Source organism: Drosophila ficusphila, unplaced genomic scaffold, assembly GCF_018152265.1.
Source record: "Drosophila ficusphila isolate 14025-0441.05 unplaced genomic scaffold, ASM1815226v1 contig_791, whole genome shotgun sequence".
Taxonomy (NCBI): domain Eukaryota; kingdom Metazoa; phylum Arthropoda; class Insecta; order Diptera; family Drosophilidae; genus Drosophila; species Drosophila ficusphila.
The window spans coordinates 21,915,974-21,929,818 of record NW_025064737.1 but is presented as its reverse complement, the minus strand read 5'-3'; the positions used below and the strand labels follow the sequence as shown (position 1 = coordinate 21,929,818).

At 43.8% G+C, this 13,845-nt stretch overlaps 5 protein-coding genes across 6 annotated transcripts; 1 reads left to right on the top strand and 4 right to left on the bottom strand.

The window, feature by feature from the left end:
• Window positions 1-2,107: 2,107 nt before the first annotated feature.
• Window positions 2,108-4,830, bottom strand: LOC108086596 (DNA repair protein RAD51 homolog 3). Of its 2 annotated transcripts, none has more exons than XM_017183566.2 (5): window positions 4,549-4,638; window positions 4,385-4,457; window positions 4,176-4,333; window positions 3,954-4,082; window positions 2,108-3,896 (listed from the first exon to the last, which is right to left on the bottom strand). In XM_017183566.2, exons 3-5 carry the CDS (start codon window positions 4,269-4,271, stop codon window positions 3,720-3,722), a joined length of 402 nt encoding a protein of 133 aa, XP_017039055.1. In that variant the 5' UTR covers window positions 4,272-4,333; window positions 4,385-4,457; window positions 4,549-4,638; the 3' UTR covers window positions 2,108-3,719. The 2 variants fall into 2 exon arrangements, with proteins under 2 accessions (XP_017039055.1, XP_017039054.1); XM_017183565.2 differs by having other exon boundaries at window positions 2,110-3,896; window positions 4,385-4,491; window positions 4,549-4,830.
• A 133-nt stretch (window positions 4,831-4,963) lies between these two features.
• On the top strand, window positions 4,964-5,518 carry LOC108086597 (serine palmitoyltransferase small subunit B). Its single transcript, XM_017183567.1, has 2 exons — window positions 4,964-5,136; window positions 5,196-5,518. Exons 1-2 carry the CDS (start codon window positions 5,040-5,042, stop codon window positions 5,351-5,353), a joined length of 255 nt encoding a protein of 84 aa, XP_017039056.1. The 5' UTR covers window positions 4,964-5,039; the 3' UTR covers window positions 5,354-5,518.
• Window positions 5,455-7,065, bottom strand: LOC108086595 (degenerin del-1). Its single transcript, XM_017183564.1, has 6 exons — window positions 7,014-7,065; window positions 6,848-6,961; window positions 6,570-6,786; window positions 5,851-6,506; window positions 5,683-5,789; window positions 5,455-5,618 (listed from the first exon to the last, which is right to left on the bottom strand). The coding sequence occupies exons 1-6, from the start codon at window positions 7,049-7,051 to the stop codon at window positions 5,455-5,457; spliced, it is 1,296 nt and encodes a 431-aa protein (XP_017039053.1). The 5' UTR covers window positions 7,052-7,065.
• Window positions 7,066-7,786: 721 nt separating this feature from the next.
• Window positions 7,787-9,626, bottom strand: LOC108086521 (serine protease grass). Its single transcript, XM_017183450.1, has 4 exons — window positions 9,393-9,626; window positions 9,180-9,334; window positions 8,714-9,033; window positions 7,787-8,524 (listed from the first exon to the last, which is right to left on the bottom strand). Exons 1-4 carry the CDS (start codon window positions 9,457-9,459, stop codon window positions 7,918-7,920), a joined length of 1,149 nt encoding a protein of 382 aa, XP_017038939.1. The 5' UTR covers window positions 9,460-9,626; the 3' UTR covers window positions 7,787-7,917.
• A 1,748-nt stretch (window positions 9,627-11,374) lies between these two features.
• Window positions 11,375-13,512, bottom strand: LOC108086574 (serine protease grass). Its single transcript, XM_017183531.1, has 6 exons — window positions 13,352-13,512; window positions 13,090-13,262; window positions 12,306-12,519; window positions 12,197-12,245; window positions 11,941-12,134; window positions 11,375-11,880 (listed from the first exon to the last, which is right to left on the bottom strand). The coding sequence occupies exons 1-6, from the start codon at window positions 13,425-13,427 to the stop codon at window positions 11,456-11,458; spliced, it is 1,131 nt and encodes a 376-aa protein (XP_017039020.1). The 5' UTR covers window positions 13,428-13,512; the 3' UTR covers window positions 11,375-11,455.
• Window positions 13,513-13,845: the final 333 nt, after the last annotated feature.

Below are 13,845 nucleotides of genomic sequence, written 5' to 3'. Positions count from 1 at the left end.
AAATTGCGAGGCACACAGCTCTCGTAGACGACATAAATATCAAATACAGGTCCATAAATTTGAAACCAATTAGCCAACTTAAATTGATAATAGTTTGCCGCTGCGAGGGGCATCAGGAGCTGCGGCCTAGCATTTGCCTACTGGCCGCAGGGAGCTGCCACCGACGCGAAGCTCCAAGCTCGAGGATCTCTTTGGCGATCGCTAATGGCAGTGCCATTTGATGACATACGTCGCTCGTGTTGAGCCGCCAATTTTCGACCGACAATTGCTGGCCATATATGTAAGGCCGCAGAGGCAACTGCCACTGCAACAGCAGCAGCAGCAGTAAAAACAGCGGCAGCAGCAACAGCAACTGCAGCGTCTCATATGTCGCATGTCGTGCCTGTCGTGTCGTTCTAATCACAATTGCTGCCTCTGCCGCGGCTGCGCCTTTTTATGGCGCTTTTATGCAAAACAACTTAATTTCGAGACCCAATCCGTTTGCAACAATGCGGCGCGTAAAATATGCACTCGCAGCCCGCAACGGCAGGAGCAACTGCAACTGCAGCAGCAGCAAAAGCAACAGCAACAGCAACATGGCTCGCAAAACGAAAGACTTAGACAACGAACTCGTACAAATGTTTCGTCCATTTGCCTGTGTGTCGAGCTGTTATAGAAAATTATCTGAAACTGATTTGATATATATTCAAATAGGCGCTGTGCGACACATGTTGCTGCTGTTACATGCAACATTTGCCGTATTTGTTGCACGCAGCAGCAGCAGCAGCAATAGCAACAGCAACAACAACACAGAGCTCCTGGAGGAGCCGAACCGAACGACTGGTAGCCAGGCTCGACTTGTCGTTGTTATTTGTATGAAATGCTGCGGATAACATCGGCAGCAGTAAACGTTTAGTTTGTGTTTTAATTAAAATATTTTCATTTCCCCTGCGCCAGCGACAACCGAAGATTGCCGCTGAGAAACACGTTGCACTGCGACTGGATCAAGATCCAGGCACATCCGTGTCTTGGTGGACAAGTGGCATTTATAAGCAACATTATAAACTAATTTAGGTGGGGAATTGATTGGTTAATAGACCTGGGAAACGTCACAGAGAAAGTCTAAGGAGGAAAATAGTACTTCCTTAAACATTTTAAATCCGAAAAATTAAATTAAAATGAATAATTCGATTTGAATGCCAAAGCATTAGGAGTTAATCCCACTGGCAATTTAACCCCATTTAGGAAGCCATTAATCGATCCTCACCAAACCCCCTAAGCCACCTAAAAATGAAAGAGGAACCAAAAGCAGTGAGAAATCACCGATTTGCGGCAGAACCACGCTTTATAAATGTCAGAGGCGACATTAATGTAGCGCATTTGTCTAATTAGACAAGCATTTTGAGCATGATGCTCCGCTCTCGCTCCACGCTAAATAAATTAATCAGCTAATTGATGAGCATAAATTACGGGCATGCAAATGAGACGAAGTCGCGGCTCTGATCTCCGCTTATTGATGGCCAGGCCAAATTAAGTTGGGCAAATGAGCAGAGCCGGGCAATTTACCATGTCAATGGCCGATGCTGTCGGGCCACCCACTGGGCAGCAGAAAAAAAAAAACCAACAGGAGAACGCTTTTCAAATCGAAGCTTGCCAAGTGCAGCGTACAACTCAATTAATAACAATTTCTCAGAACAATACGCCAGGCGCAGGCGGCTGGGGCGAGTGTAATCCTTTTTGGCCAACATTTGATTATCTCACGGCCAGAGTGGCTCCTCCTGGAGCCCGACTTTGTGCAGTTTGTGGTTCTCGCTATCGGGTGCTGCCATCGGGGCGGTCGCGGTGTTGCGGAATTAGCCACTCGGGGCCTGAACTTTGTCGGTGCACGAGGTCGTGGCCAAATTGCCAGGCCATGCTCGGCAACGGAATGTTTGTTGGCTTTTTGCTTTTTGTTTTAATTGAAACCCGTACGAAATGGAAAATGGACTTTCAACTTGCCAGCTTGCTAAATTATCCACACAAAAAGAAAAGTTAACAACTTCTTAAATAACTAAGACCAAATTTGTTATAACAAGTTAAAACGAATTTTATTTTCAACATAATAGTCAATAGTGAATAGAAAATTATTACTTAGTGGATTCTTAAAGTTAAACATACGTTATTTAACCGCTCTTTAGAAAAATAACGCTTTTAAATCTAAAAAAAAAACATAAAATTAAACAGTTTTTCAGGTGCAGCTGGCTTAAGCAGACTATTTCTAATTTTGAGACCTGAGTGCATTGCAGGGCAGTTGAAAATTTATGGCGGGCCAGGCAGTGTCGAAAATAGCGCCAGCAACTTTGAGACTGCGACAGCGACAGGCGAGCGTTGACGACGAAGACGATGCGAGCCCGATGTTGATAGCCATAGCTTTTCGCCGGCTGGAGTTACTTTCTAATGCTGCAGATGTGGATGCGGATGGTGATGTGGTCGACCATGAGGATGCATTGCACACGAAAGTCATAAGCGCAACCGAGGCAATTAAGTTCGAGCGACAAGTTGCGCCGCTGGAAGCCAGGAAACTCGGTTAGGATCGGGTGGGATCGGTGGGATCGGTGGAATCGAGGGAAACTGGGAGGGGGTGTGCAGCTGTTACATGTTTATGGCTCGAAACGGATCGCACGTAATGGGATTTGCGCTGAGCGACAGCGATAGCCTGTGACTGCACCAGCAACTCCACCAGGCAGCAGCCACCAGGCACCAGTCCCAGTCACATCCACAGATTCGGATCCAGCGACACAGAGCTATATGGGCAGAGCTATAGCCACAAGTGCTGCTTCGAATCCAGCGCCTCAATAAAGCCGATCGCATTACCAATTAGGCGTGCACACTCGGCTAAACAGCCGCCTCCTTCTGGCAAGTGGAAATTGAATTAGTTGTCGCTGCATATGCGTGACTAGCTGCTGCCCGAGGCTCCGTGTTCGCCGCTGGGATGCACTGAGAAATATGCATCAACTTATGTCGCCCAAGTAAGTCCAATTTTCAAACTTGTTTTTACTTCTTGTAGGGCTTATGTTGAACAAATAAATATCTTATAGCAAAACTTCACCAAATTAAACATTTTGATGAATAAAAGGGACAAAGTTGTGGGCTCAGGAATTCTATCAACAAATTGAAAAATATCTGACATGAACAGGGGTCAAATTATCAACCATCTTCAAAATGAAAAATTTTAACGCGGATTGTTTTGTAATCCCATTACAAATCCTTAGAGGTATGCCCCTTTGGAATCGGATCAAAATCGACAAAGTTATGGGATCCCGAAGTGCGATTCCGGGTCCCCTTTCGAAAGTAATTTTCATATACTTTTTTTCTCCTTTAATTTTGCGCTGTGTATAATCAAAAGCCTGCGAGCTAGAGAGCAGCAGTCTGGTTTGGGTGTCGCCGTTCGTATGTGTAAACACTTTTACACTTTGCCACATTCCTGCGCCGCGCGCATAAATCAGGCAGTGCTCGCCTGTCAATCTGGAACTGCGCCATTGATAGCATCGTGGTCTTCGTGGAGTGGAGGTGACCGGAGGAGCTTTTAGCAAGTGCGCCTCGTTTTCTGTGCCAAACGGCTCAGGATCCTGTTTTCCCTTAACACTGCTGCTCCTCTTCATCGCTGGCCATGCAACAATGTATTGACTATTGGAAAAATACTACTTGCTATTCAATGTTTGGTACGTGTTTTTCTTAATTGCTAATTTAATTTTCTACCCTCAGTCCGACTCCTTAATTAATCTTCTTGCTCCCCATGACTTGCCCAAGTAACGCTCAGAGTTGGCCAAAAACCAGATGCGCTCATTGATCAGGTGCGAGTGCTGGTCCCCCAAGGCGGGACGCAATTGGAACCGATTTCTGATGCGACGATGCGTAAGCACATTGGTAACGACCCACTGTCAGGAGACGGGATTATGAAAGCAAAAGGAAGTGGATCATTCATAAAGACTTACAGCCAATTCGTGTTGACGTTGCAGACGTCTCATGCTTTCGTGAAGTTCCAGGAGCAACTCGTATCGCCGGGCGCCGTCTTCAAGCATTCGCAGGGAGAACGCCAGTGAGTCGATTACAATCAGTTTTATCTAAGGAGACAGTTGAAATTTTAAGTGGAAGTTGACTTAAATGATATACTTAAACGGCACATAGAAACTATAAAAGAAATATAAACAAATTACATCTGGATGATCTGCGAGGTGTCTGTGACAACTGAAAACTGTGGCCATCAATTGAACGACATCGAGACACTTGACATGGTAAACATTTTTCAGCATTTTAAGCGCTGTAAATTCTGGTGACTTATGCTGATATTGTTGTTCCAGTTCTTGCGCGAGTCCTGTAATAAGTTTAATTATTAGAAGTTAAATAGTGGTTCCGATTAGCTTACCAAGCAATCTATCAGGATGAAAATCCTGTCGGGAATCAATAAATAGAGCACTTCCTTCTAAGCCACCAGCAGCCTTGGGTATTTGCACGTTTAAACATAGTTGTAAACTGGAGTTAAATATTCTATTTTCATTCCTTTTATTGTCAATTACCTGTCGAACTTACCACATTTGTGTTTTTCCTGTGCCTGAATTGCCAATTAGCTCAACAATTTGTCCCATGGATATTCCCCCTCCAAAATGTTTATCCAGCGCTTTGTTTCCCGTGAGGATTTTATTATTTGCACTTTGTAAGATGTCCCAGCAAGAATTATTAAATAAATTATTGCTTTTGCCGGAAACAGAAGGGCTCTCCATTGCCTTCTTGCCTATAATTAAAAGTTTTGGAAACAACTTAATTTCATTTAAAACACTTCTTTAAAATGCACGAAAAATAATCAAAACAAACGCGCCATGTGACTTAACAAAAATGTTAAGTTTCCATTGACAAAAGCTTATTGATATAACATAATTACGCGATAGCAAACGATACTGTGAATTGCTTTAGTTCTATGCCAACCAGCTATTGACACTCTGTGTAACATATGTTGTTTTGTTTACAATTTCTTGTACTTCATTTACTTCGACTGGAACTTTTTGGACTTTAGTCACCGAAAAATGCTAAATTTAAAGAACTTGGCCAGCCACGCCTACCGGCAATATGAACTGGTGACGTGCATCAATATGCTGGAGCCCTGGGAAAGGAAGTTGATTAGTGAGTATCGAAGTTCCAAGACAAAGGCAAATCGCTAATCCGGATTATCTCTTAACCAGATGGATTCTTCCTGATCATGCTGTTTCTGGTCCTGTTCTCCAGCTTCATGTACTTGCCGGACTATCTTCAAACTCTTCTGCATTTTATAACGCCGCCCACTTGGCACAGCTCCCCGGAAAATCCCGCCTATGTGGCGCAGAAAATGGCACGGAGTTGAGCTTCGCCTTCCACGTATCCACACATCCGGTGCAGCCCCTTGCCCATGATACTCCCTATTGAAAGACAACTATAGTTTAATTGTTATGATATTATTGTGACTTAATTCGACTGGTCTAAGATCTGTAAATATTTCACCGTGCCAATCCAAATACGTTTAACCCAATTCACCATGGTTTTTCTATATCGCAAACAGATAACGATAGCCTCCACTATTCGCAAAGCGGATGTGTTGAAGAACAGGCCAACTAGACCTCCGAGGGAAACTAAAAGACAAAGTTTTGGTTTTAGAACCTAGATGCTTTTAAAGGGATTGAAGAATAGATTTACTTAAGAAATCCAAAATTGTTTTTGTGACCCGACGAACGTAGCGTTGAGTTGGAAGTTCAACCAGAGCCACTTCTATTTTCGAAACATCATCCGAGCCCTCATCATCCCTGAAGGCAGTTACATTTATTTAGTACTTGTTATGTAGGGAAATGTTGTACATGGACTTACTCATCCTCCGAGTTGTAGATGATGTTGTACTCCGGCTCCTCGCAGGAGCTCATGCACTCGCAGGACTTACGCTCCGACATGATCTTGTCGCGAATGCGAGTGAGGCAGATGAGACCGCGGTAGTCGCAGGCGGGCAGGGTATTCTGGCCGGGAAGGGCCATGAAATGGCTGGTGCAGTTGCAGTTTTCCAGCTGAAGCAGAACTGTGCACTCAACCACGCATCCGGAGTAGCTGTAGAACTCGTAGATGCCCTGCCGTTCCTCGACGTGCTCGTGGCCATAGCGACATCGCCGCTGATCCAAACTCAGGTCGTGGACACTCTCGTCGTTGTGCACCTCGATTACGTTGAGGATCAGCTCCTTGTAGTGGCCTAGCAACACCGTTTCCCGGATCATGCCCTCCGAAAACTGATAGGGCACATCAATCGGGGCATGCACGTACAACTGAATGTCGGCGGCGGCATGGAAATTGAGACGGCCCGGTCCCGTCATCCTGTTATTGGTGAACTGCACGTGGGACACCTTGCGGGCCTGGTGCGAGTTGAAGGAGTAACACAAACCGTATTCCGTGGGCAATGGCAGAAACTGATCACAGCAGTCGAATAGTTCGTTTAGGTAGGTGCAGTTATCCAGCAACTGGTGGCATTTGGTGCGGAACTGCAAGGATGCAATAGTCAAATGCCTATCAATTGGATATAAATATATGTATGACCAACCCACCACATCCACTAGCAGGGTAAAATTGGCAGGACATTTAAGCCTGGAGCAATCCTCGCAGCTGCTGCAAACACCACGGTAAAATACGATTTCTGAGATGAAATCATCGACGTGCATGTCATGCTCCACGCCAAAATGTGAGTCACTCAGATCCCAAATCCTTTCTGCGTTATATATCTCGCATACAGTAATGGCCGGAAAAGTGGAGTTCCAGTTTAAGCTATTCAGTATAAATAGAAAGTTAAGTTTTCCGAGAGAACATTTATTATTCTTATACTTACTAAATGGTATCCAAATTGAAAGAGACCGACGAGGAAAAATAGCTATGCAGCAATGACATGGAGACACTTGCAAAGAAGGGCAGCGTGTGGTAAAAGGTTACCAAGTATAGAATCCTGAATGAAAATTTTTTTATAGTAGAAATATGCTTATAAAAAAATACCTTACATCTTTAATAAAAAACCCTGGAGTCGGCTGCAGTGCATTGTGAACTATCCAGCGGAATAAACCGAACTGTTTGACCAGTCTTTGCTTTCATGTCCTTTTCGGCAGTTGGGATTCAATAACAATAGGCCCCTTCCATTTCCTTATGATAGCCATCTTTCCATTGTTCCCGGTTGGCCCACATTATTTTAACTACTTTGTTTTATTGGCTGGGATTTAGTTCAATGTTAAATGTACCATGAAGCAGACGCGACTGTTGATTTATTAAATCGAAATCCCATAAAACAAAAGTCATTGTTGCCTAATAAAGTGGATAGGTCAGTGATTCACATTGTTAAATTTGAAAAATACGTCAGAATCCGCTATAGCATGGTACTAATCATATAGTGGCAAATCTAACTTTCTATCCAGATTCTGGACAAATAAATTATATGGACAATATATGCAATAGCTAACCGCAAATTATAGCATACCTTTGCAGGTGACTCAGAGCTTTGAATTAAACCTTTTGATCAGAGATCACAATTTAAAGCAATCTTGGAAGAGTTTAGTGTAATGCCAGTAAGATTTTGTAGTTCCGGAATCACGTTTATATCGAATGATCTGCGATTGCGAAAGATACGTGGCTCTAAGCTCAGAGGCATTTCAGATATAATCGATTGCATTTATGATGAAATCTGAAGCTAAGGTACTGCTTCCTTTACTTTTACTTTTGAAAAAGAAATATTTAAATAATAATTTCCTCTTATCCCTCCAAAATAACAAATTCAATCTGATTACTGCTGCTTATAAAATGTATTTAATAAATATATATATACCATATGGAAAGACTAAGGCAAGTGATGTTAGGACTGCGTATATAAATAAGGTGATGTCGTCTGAGGCAATTTCATCAGGTGTCGATATTCTACTCCAGGTTCTGAGTGATCCAGGGCAACATGTCGATGACGCTGGAGAAAACTCCCGGCTGATTCTCGGCCCGGCCACATCGGCTACCGCCGAAGGAGACCACGCCATACTGAACCACTCGGTAGGTGTTCTTGAACCGGTGCTTGAAGAAGACGGGACCCCCGGAATCCCCCTGGCAGGTGTGCTTGATTCCGGTTCCCGTGGCGCAAATGTGGTTGTCCGTCACGTCATCTTTGTTGTAGAACTTGCGGCACTCGTTCAGATTCTTTCGTGTGATCAGGGCCTGCTGAAGTTTGGTGGCAGCCACCGCCTTGTCGGTTCCGCCCCATCCGGCGATGAAGAAACTCTGGTCGAAGTCCAGCTCCTGGGACTTCTGATCGATGGGCAAGCAGACGGGCTTGATGTGAGATTTCTCCTTGACCACTCGGTCCAACTTGATGACGGCTATATCGTAGCTGATCTGCCCATGGACGTAGCTGGGGTGCACGTGAATCTTCTCGATGCCGAACTCCTCGTACGGCGGCAGGCAGACGCGGTTGATGCCACCCAGGTAGTGGCAGTCCTCCTCCGACTCCAGATCGTGCTCACCCAGTCGAACAGCAATTCTGCAACACAGACAAGTTTCCGAAAAAATTAGTCATCAAGTGAAAAGTAAGGCGCAAAAACTTGCCAAATGGAAATAATTATCGTATCTAATCTTTGGCTCATATATGAGTTATTTATTGCAATTAATCAAAAGAAAGTTTAAATAAAACTCTTGGAAATTTAATAGTAGTAATTTAAGGGATACTTACACTTCGGGTTGGCCGACAATGCAGTGGGCTGCAGTAAGGATGTGGCGATCGCTGATGAGGCTGCCTCCACAGAGGAATGGACGCGGATTGTTGATATTGTACTTGAGTAGTGCCACCCAGGGAAAGTCTCCGGGCTTGGCTGTCTTGCCACCGCTGACCTTGGGATTGCCCTTGTTGCCGCAGTTGGTCACTGCGTTTAGGATTTGCAGACCCTGCCTGCTGTATCGGCTCAGATTTCCGCCCTCCGATCGAATGACCTTCGTCGAGGCTTTACGGGAGGACTGAGGAGTGCCCTCATTAGGGCAGCAAAGATGGAAACCCTGTTTATCGGAAATTGGATTAAATAAAATGTGCTTTTACTCCCACTTAAAGAGATAATATATGAAATATGAAATATATATTTCTTCATTTATGATCATAATGCTTGCAAGTTACAAAATATTAAATAATTAAGTCGCTGACTTACATTTGAGCTGCCTTGGCACTGCATTTGCTGTATCTGACTGTAGATGGTCTGGGGAATGTTACGGCCGTAGATGTCAGTAATCCTTTGAACGAACGGACACTCCTGGTAACGGATGCACTGACCCGCTGCTCCAACCGGAGTGACGCAACTGCTCTCTGCAAGTCAACATTATTGTAGCCACCTTCCTCAAATGAATCCCCGGCAATAACTTACGGCTGAGAGCCAGCTGTGCCATGGCGCACAAGATGAAAGCGAAGGTTAAAAGTGCCATAAGAACCATCCTGACTGATTGCTGTGAGCAGTGATCGGATGTAATTGATGAGGGAGGTTTTCCTGCTATTGTTGGGAACCTGTCTCAAGCCCAGATGCTGGCTCCACTGTTCGGAGATACTGTTCCCGATCTGAGATCTGCTATTCGACCTGAGCGCTTAACCGTTCAACTTGGAATGAGCCGCAGGTCGACGTGTGCCGGGCTTTTGTACCTCTGACTCGCGTGCTCGGGGAAGTGCCACCCCGATCCGGACAGCATTAATGATCAATAGCTGAGCGCAACCCCAGATCGCCGATACAGGTTTTGAGCCGCTGCCATAAGAGCACGCTTACGCGGATCGAGAATGTAGTGTCAGGTACTAGTCTCGTACTACCGTATCAAGCAAGTGTTGTCGGATCCCGTAGGCCTGTACTATAATCAGTGATCATCACTACCAGCAGCGCTTAACTGGTAAACATTTAATAACATGTTTCATTTTTACTCTGTGGTGAGCTTTACGTAGTTCAGTTTACTCAACAACTTTACCAGTTAAAAAATTATTTTTAAAAATCTTCATCATTTATCATTTATTACTATAATAAACATATTACACATTGGCTTAACAATTGATGAGTTTTTTATATGTTTATACCATATGCTTTTTCAATTCTCTCAATATAACGTATGTACATAAAAACAAAGCATTAAAGACTCTTCAGAATATCTAAAGTACCTAGGGTTATAGTACCGAAACATAATCTATTTCATTACTAACACCGATCAAGCGAAAAGCGAAAAGCGATCGCGGAGCTTAGAGCGTGGAGCTTGAAGCGTGGAGCGTGGGAAAAGCGATTAAATTCCAGGAAACCCCACAGTGAATCGGGCGCTTTTTCGTTCTCAGCCGGCTCTCATGTCTCAATAAAACAAAGTCTATATCCTCCTCTGCCCCCGATTCCCTCGTCCGCCGACTGGCAATCAGCTAGAGAGTCGCGGGGACTGGCACGCGTCACTGGAGTTCAACAGGTGGGCTAAACACCCATTAAAAGCGGTACTTTTTTTCTCAATTAGTATGCTCTCCAATTCCCCATTCACCTGGCTACGCCCATGCTGCAAGTCGACGCCTGTCTGATCGTTGGATCAAAACTCGTTCTTTGGATATGGATATGATGTGTATCATGGAATTTCCAGAACAGAAATTCCCAGCATCGGGGGTAAGATGCGTGCAAAAACCCCCCAAAAATTGCGGTTTGCTAAAAAAAACTTGCTAAGTTTAGAGTACCAGTCACTTAGGTTAGGTCGGAAAATCTTGCCTTTAAAGATTTGACTTTTAATACGTATTTATGTACTTGAGTATTTTATAGCTAATCTGCGATTATAAACAATCTGAAATAAGCCTATCTGAGTTCCCTTCAGGGACGTACTTTTCAATTGAACTCATAAATTAGAGAGATTACCTCGATTGATTAATAGAGAACCTTTACTTCTAGTGTAAAAGCTTAAGCCTATTTACCCCCTAGGCAACATACAGTGTGCCTAATTTTACTTGACCAATTAAGAAGTTCAGAGGTATTACTCATAAGTAAAATATACATATAATTGTGTAATTCTGATTGTTCATATTCAATTTATTAGCCGGTCTGTGCTAAGACTAGTTAATAATCAACCGTTAGCCATTGAATAACAATATGTTTTTATGATTCATACCCGAGAAATGAAAATAGTGGGAAAGGGAAGAAAATCTGGATAGTTGTAGGCAATAAATCATTTTGTAATAATAAAGACATTACTACCTGTTTATTATATGTATGTATATTCAAAAAGGCTTATAAAAATGGTTAAAAACAAAGTCTGATAAAATTCCAGGAATCGTCTGATAAGCTAGAAATTTACCTTTAAACGTGTTATTTTATTCAAAACGAACTCCCAATAAGAACACAGGCGGTAATTGCGTTTACAAATATGTGTATGATATATTTTTTGGGTTGGACTAACTACTAAGATACACTCTAACAACTGATGGCCCTCCTTAAAGGCCATTGCTGGCCATGGTGTCCGTGATCCACTGGACGAACTCCCCGACGTTGGTGTACAGACCCGGAAGACTGATCTGCCCGCAGGAGACCACGCCCTGGCTTACGATTCCAAACTCCACCATCTTCGGAGCGAACCCACCCAAGTAATTAGCTGGAGCTTGGAGTGGGCCACCGGAGTCGCCCTTGCAGGAATCCTGCAGATCGCCACCACCCACGCAGAGCTGGGTGGAGGGCACCATCCTTCGGTAGGCCTGGGAGCAGGCTGATCGTGGTTGGAGGGGGACATTCGCCTGGAGCAGCACATCTGAGGAGGAGCCATTCTCCGTGGTTCCCCAGCCAGTCACAAAGTAGGTGTTTATCTGCTCCGCCTGCTGCTTCAGCTCATCCGTGATGGGCAGGCAAACGGGTTTGATGTGCTCTAATTGGTTATATATCATTTAAATAATGACTGATAATTGCTATTAACGACTTAACTTACTCTGAAATGGAACACTTCTATTCAGACGCAGCAAAGCAATGTCATTCATGATGTGACGGGAATCGTAGTGCTCATGGATCAGATGCTTCTCAATGCCCACATCTACAACTGGCGGTGCACATTTCTTTTTACGTCCCTGCTGGCGACAGTCCTCATCCGTGGAGATACGATGCTCGCCCAGGCGAATCTCATAGCTAAGAGTTGATAATATAAATGGAATTGTGAAAACGTTTTTGTAAGTGATTTTTATACGTACAGATCATTCTGAAGACCGTGAACACAGTGGGCAGCCGTCAGGATGTAACCTACAGTAAAATATTTAATTTAATGTATCTAGAAAACTCTTTTGAGAAGAGGAAACTTACGCTCGGAGATGAGGGCTCCGCCGCAGAGGAATCGCGGTACCCCAAACTGCTGGTAACGGAGCAAAGCCATCCATGGTCTGGAGGAGAGCTTCACCTCGTATCCATTGGCCACCCTCTGATTAAGGAAGTTGCCGCAGTCAAAGTTCTCGTCCTTAAAAAGGCTCATCACCTTGGAGTTGTGTTGGATCTGGGCGGCGGGACAGCAAAAGTGGCGCTGAAAAAAAGAGATAGTTTTAATATAGGATCAACACATTTACAAGAACTTATAAAATTATTCTTACAATAAAGTAACAGATACGTTTGAGACTGAAATATATCTGTTCAAATATGCAAAATAAATAAAATTGTCACTATTTTTATTGGCTTAGGTCCATTATCTTGTTACCGATACGATTACAAGGTCAATAAATGAATTGCTATATTTAAATACGATTAGGATGTAAGTCCCCTAATGGAATTGAAAAGCTGTTTGTGTAAACAATAATAAAACTTGACAATAGTAAAAAATATTATACTATTTTAATGCAGAGACTAATGTAAAACACAAAATAAAAACCTTTATAGTTTTTAATATTGATAACGATGCGCGCACTTTAATTGTCAACCGGCTTGAATATACATATTGTATATATTAAGGGGATTTTTCATACGAATCAATTATATATGTTGATTAAAGATTATGTTGACACTTGTTCGATGTATTGGATTTCGCACTGTTCATTGCTCTTTGGACACTTTGTTTCCTGGCGCAGAGTGGCCTTGAAAAACAGGGGTTCAGACTCACCACTCCATTGAACTCGCCGCAGGAGGCCTTCTGCAGATAGGCGGCGTACTCGGGCGGCACCTTCTGTCCCGACTTCTGGGCACTTGTGAGCCGCTCCTCGATGGTCCGGCAGGAGGAGAAGGGCATGCAGCTACCCTGGTCGCCATCCGGAGTGGTGCAGTCGTCGGCGTAGGCTGACCCATGTAATGTACACCAATATTAGCATTGCACTGACGCGGACTCCGATTCAGATTGAGATTCGGATTCAGAGAATTCCTCTAACCTGCTTGGGCAGATTTCACGCCCATCGACGACACGAGGGCAATGCCATATAGAACGGCGAGGCTGCGGCCTATCATCTCGCTGAGATCGCTGATCTGGACTGATCGAAACCTGAAGTGTGACGTGTGACTCTGTGAATCTGGGCAAACAGACGCTCCGAGCTCGACTGGAAGATAGCTAGCTGAGAAGTTGCGTTTTATACTTGGCAGCCAGCAGACGGGAGAAACAAATCAAGATTGAACCAGAGCTTAAATCTCTCAGTTCTAAAGGCTGCCTCCACTTCCCCCCTGTGATTTGGAATATTAATGCCAGTTTGTGGGAATATCCGAATATTATCAAACATTTGTTTATACTTTCCCAGAAAAAAATAAGACAAGTAAATTGAATGCGATCTGGGTTCAGTCAAAACTTGTCTCTTACTCTCTTTCCCAGCAAAACTTGAATTTCTCTCCCCGAAAAGCTCGGCGAACAAAGAGGCTTGAAGAGATCGCAAGC

Bases quoted from the DNA above. Each gene is read 5' to 3' on its own strand.
- LOC108086596 (XM_017183565.2), bottom strand. From the start codon at position 4,739: ATGGAGAGCCCTTCTGTTTCCGGCAAAAGCAATAATTTATTTAATAAT. The intron at 4,334-4,384 runs GTAAGCTAATCG...AACTTATTACAG, and splicing joins TCATCCTGATAGATTGCTTG to GACTCGCGCAAGAACTGGAA. The intron at 4,083-4,175 runs GTAATTTGTTTA...CTGTCTCCTTAG, and splicing joins ACCTCGCAGATCATCCAGAT to ATAAAACTGATTGTAATCGA.
- LOC108086597 (XM_017183567.1), top strand. From the start codon at position 5,040: ATGCTAAATTTAAAGAACTTGGCCAGCCACGCCTACCGGCAATATGAA. The intron at 5,137-5,195 runs GTGAGTATCGAA...TCTCTTAACCAG, and splicing joins CTGGGAAAGGAAGTTGATTA to ATGGATTCTTCCTGATCATG.
- LOC108086595 (XM_017183564.1), bottom strand. From the start codon at position 7,051: ATGCACTGCAGCCGACTCCAGGGTTTTTTATTAAAGAT. The intron at 6,507-6,569 runs GTGGGTTGGTCA...GCATCCTTGCAG, and splicing joins TTACCCTGCTAGTGGATGTG to TTCCGCACCAAATGCCACCA. The intron at 5,790-5,850 runs GTAAGTCCATGT...AACTGCCTTCAG, and splicing joins ATCTACAACTCGGAGGATGA to GGATGATGAGGGCTCGGATG.
- LOC108086521 (XM_017183450.1), bottom strand. From the start codon at position 9,459: ATGGTTCTTATGGCACTTTTAACCTTCGCTTTCATCTTGTGCGCCATG. The intron at 9,335-9,392 runs GTAAGTTATTGC...GTTGACTTGCAG, and splicing joins GGCACAGCTGGCTCTCAGCC to AGAGCAGTTGCGTCACTCCG. The intron at 9,034-9,179 runs GTAAGTCAGCGA...TCCGATAAACAG, and splicing joins AGTGCCAAGGCAGCTCAAAT to GGTTTCCATCTTTGCTGCCC.
- LOC108086574 (XM_017183531.1), bottom strand. From the start codon at position 13,427: ATGATAGGCCGCAGCCTCGCCGTTCTATATGGCATTGCCCTCGTGTCG. The intron at 12,520-13,089 runs GTGAGTCTGAAC...TCTTTTTTTCAG, and splicing joins GCGGCGAGTTCAATGGAGTG to CGCCACTTTTGCTGTCCCGC. The intron at 12,246-12,305 runs GTAAGTTTCCTC...ATTTTACTGTAG, and splicing joins CGGAGCCCTCATCTCCGAGC to GTTACATCCTGACGGCTGCC.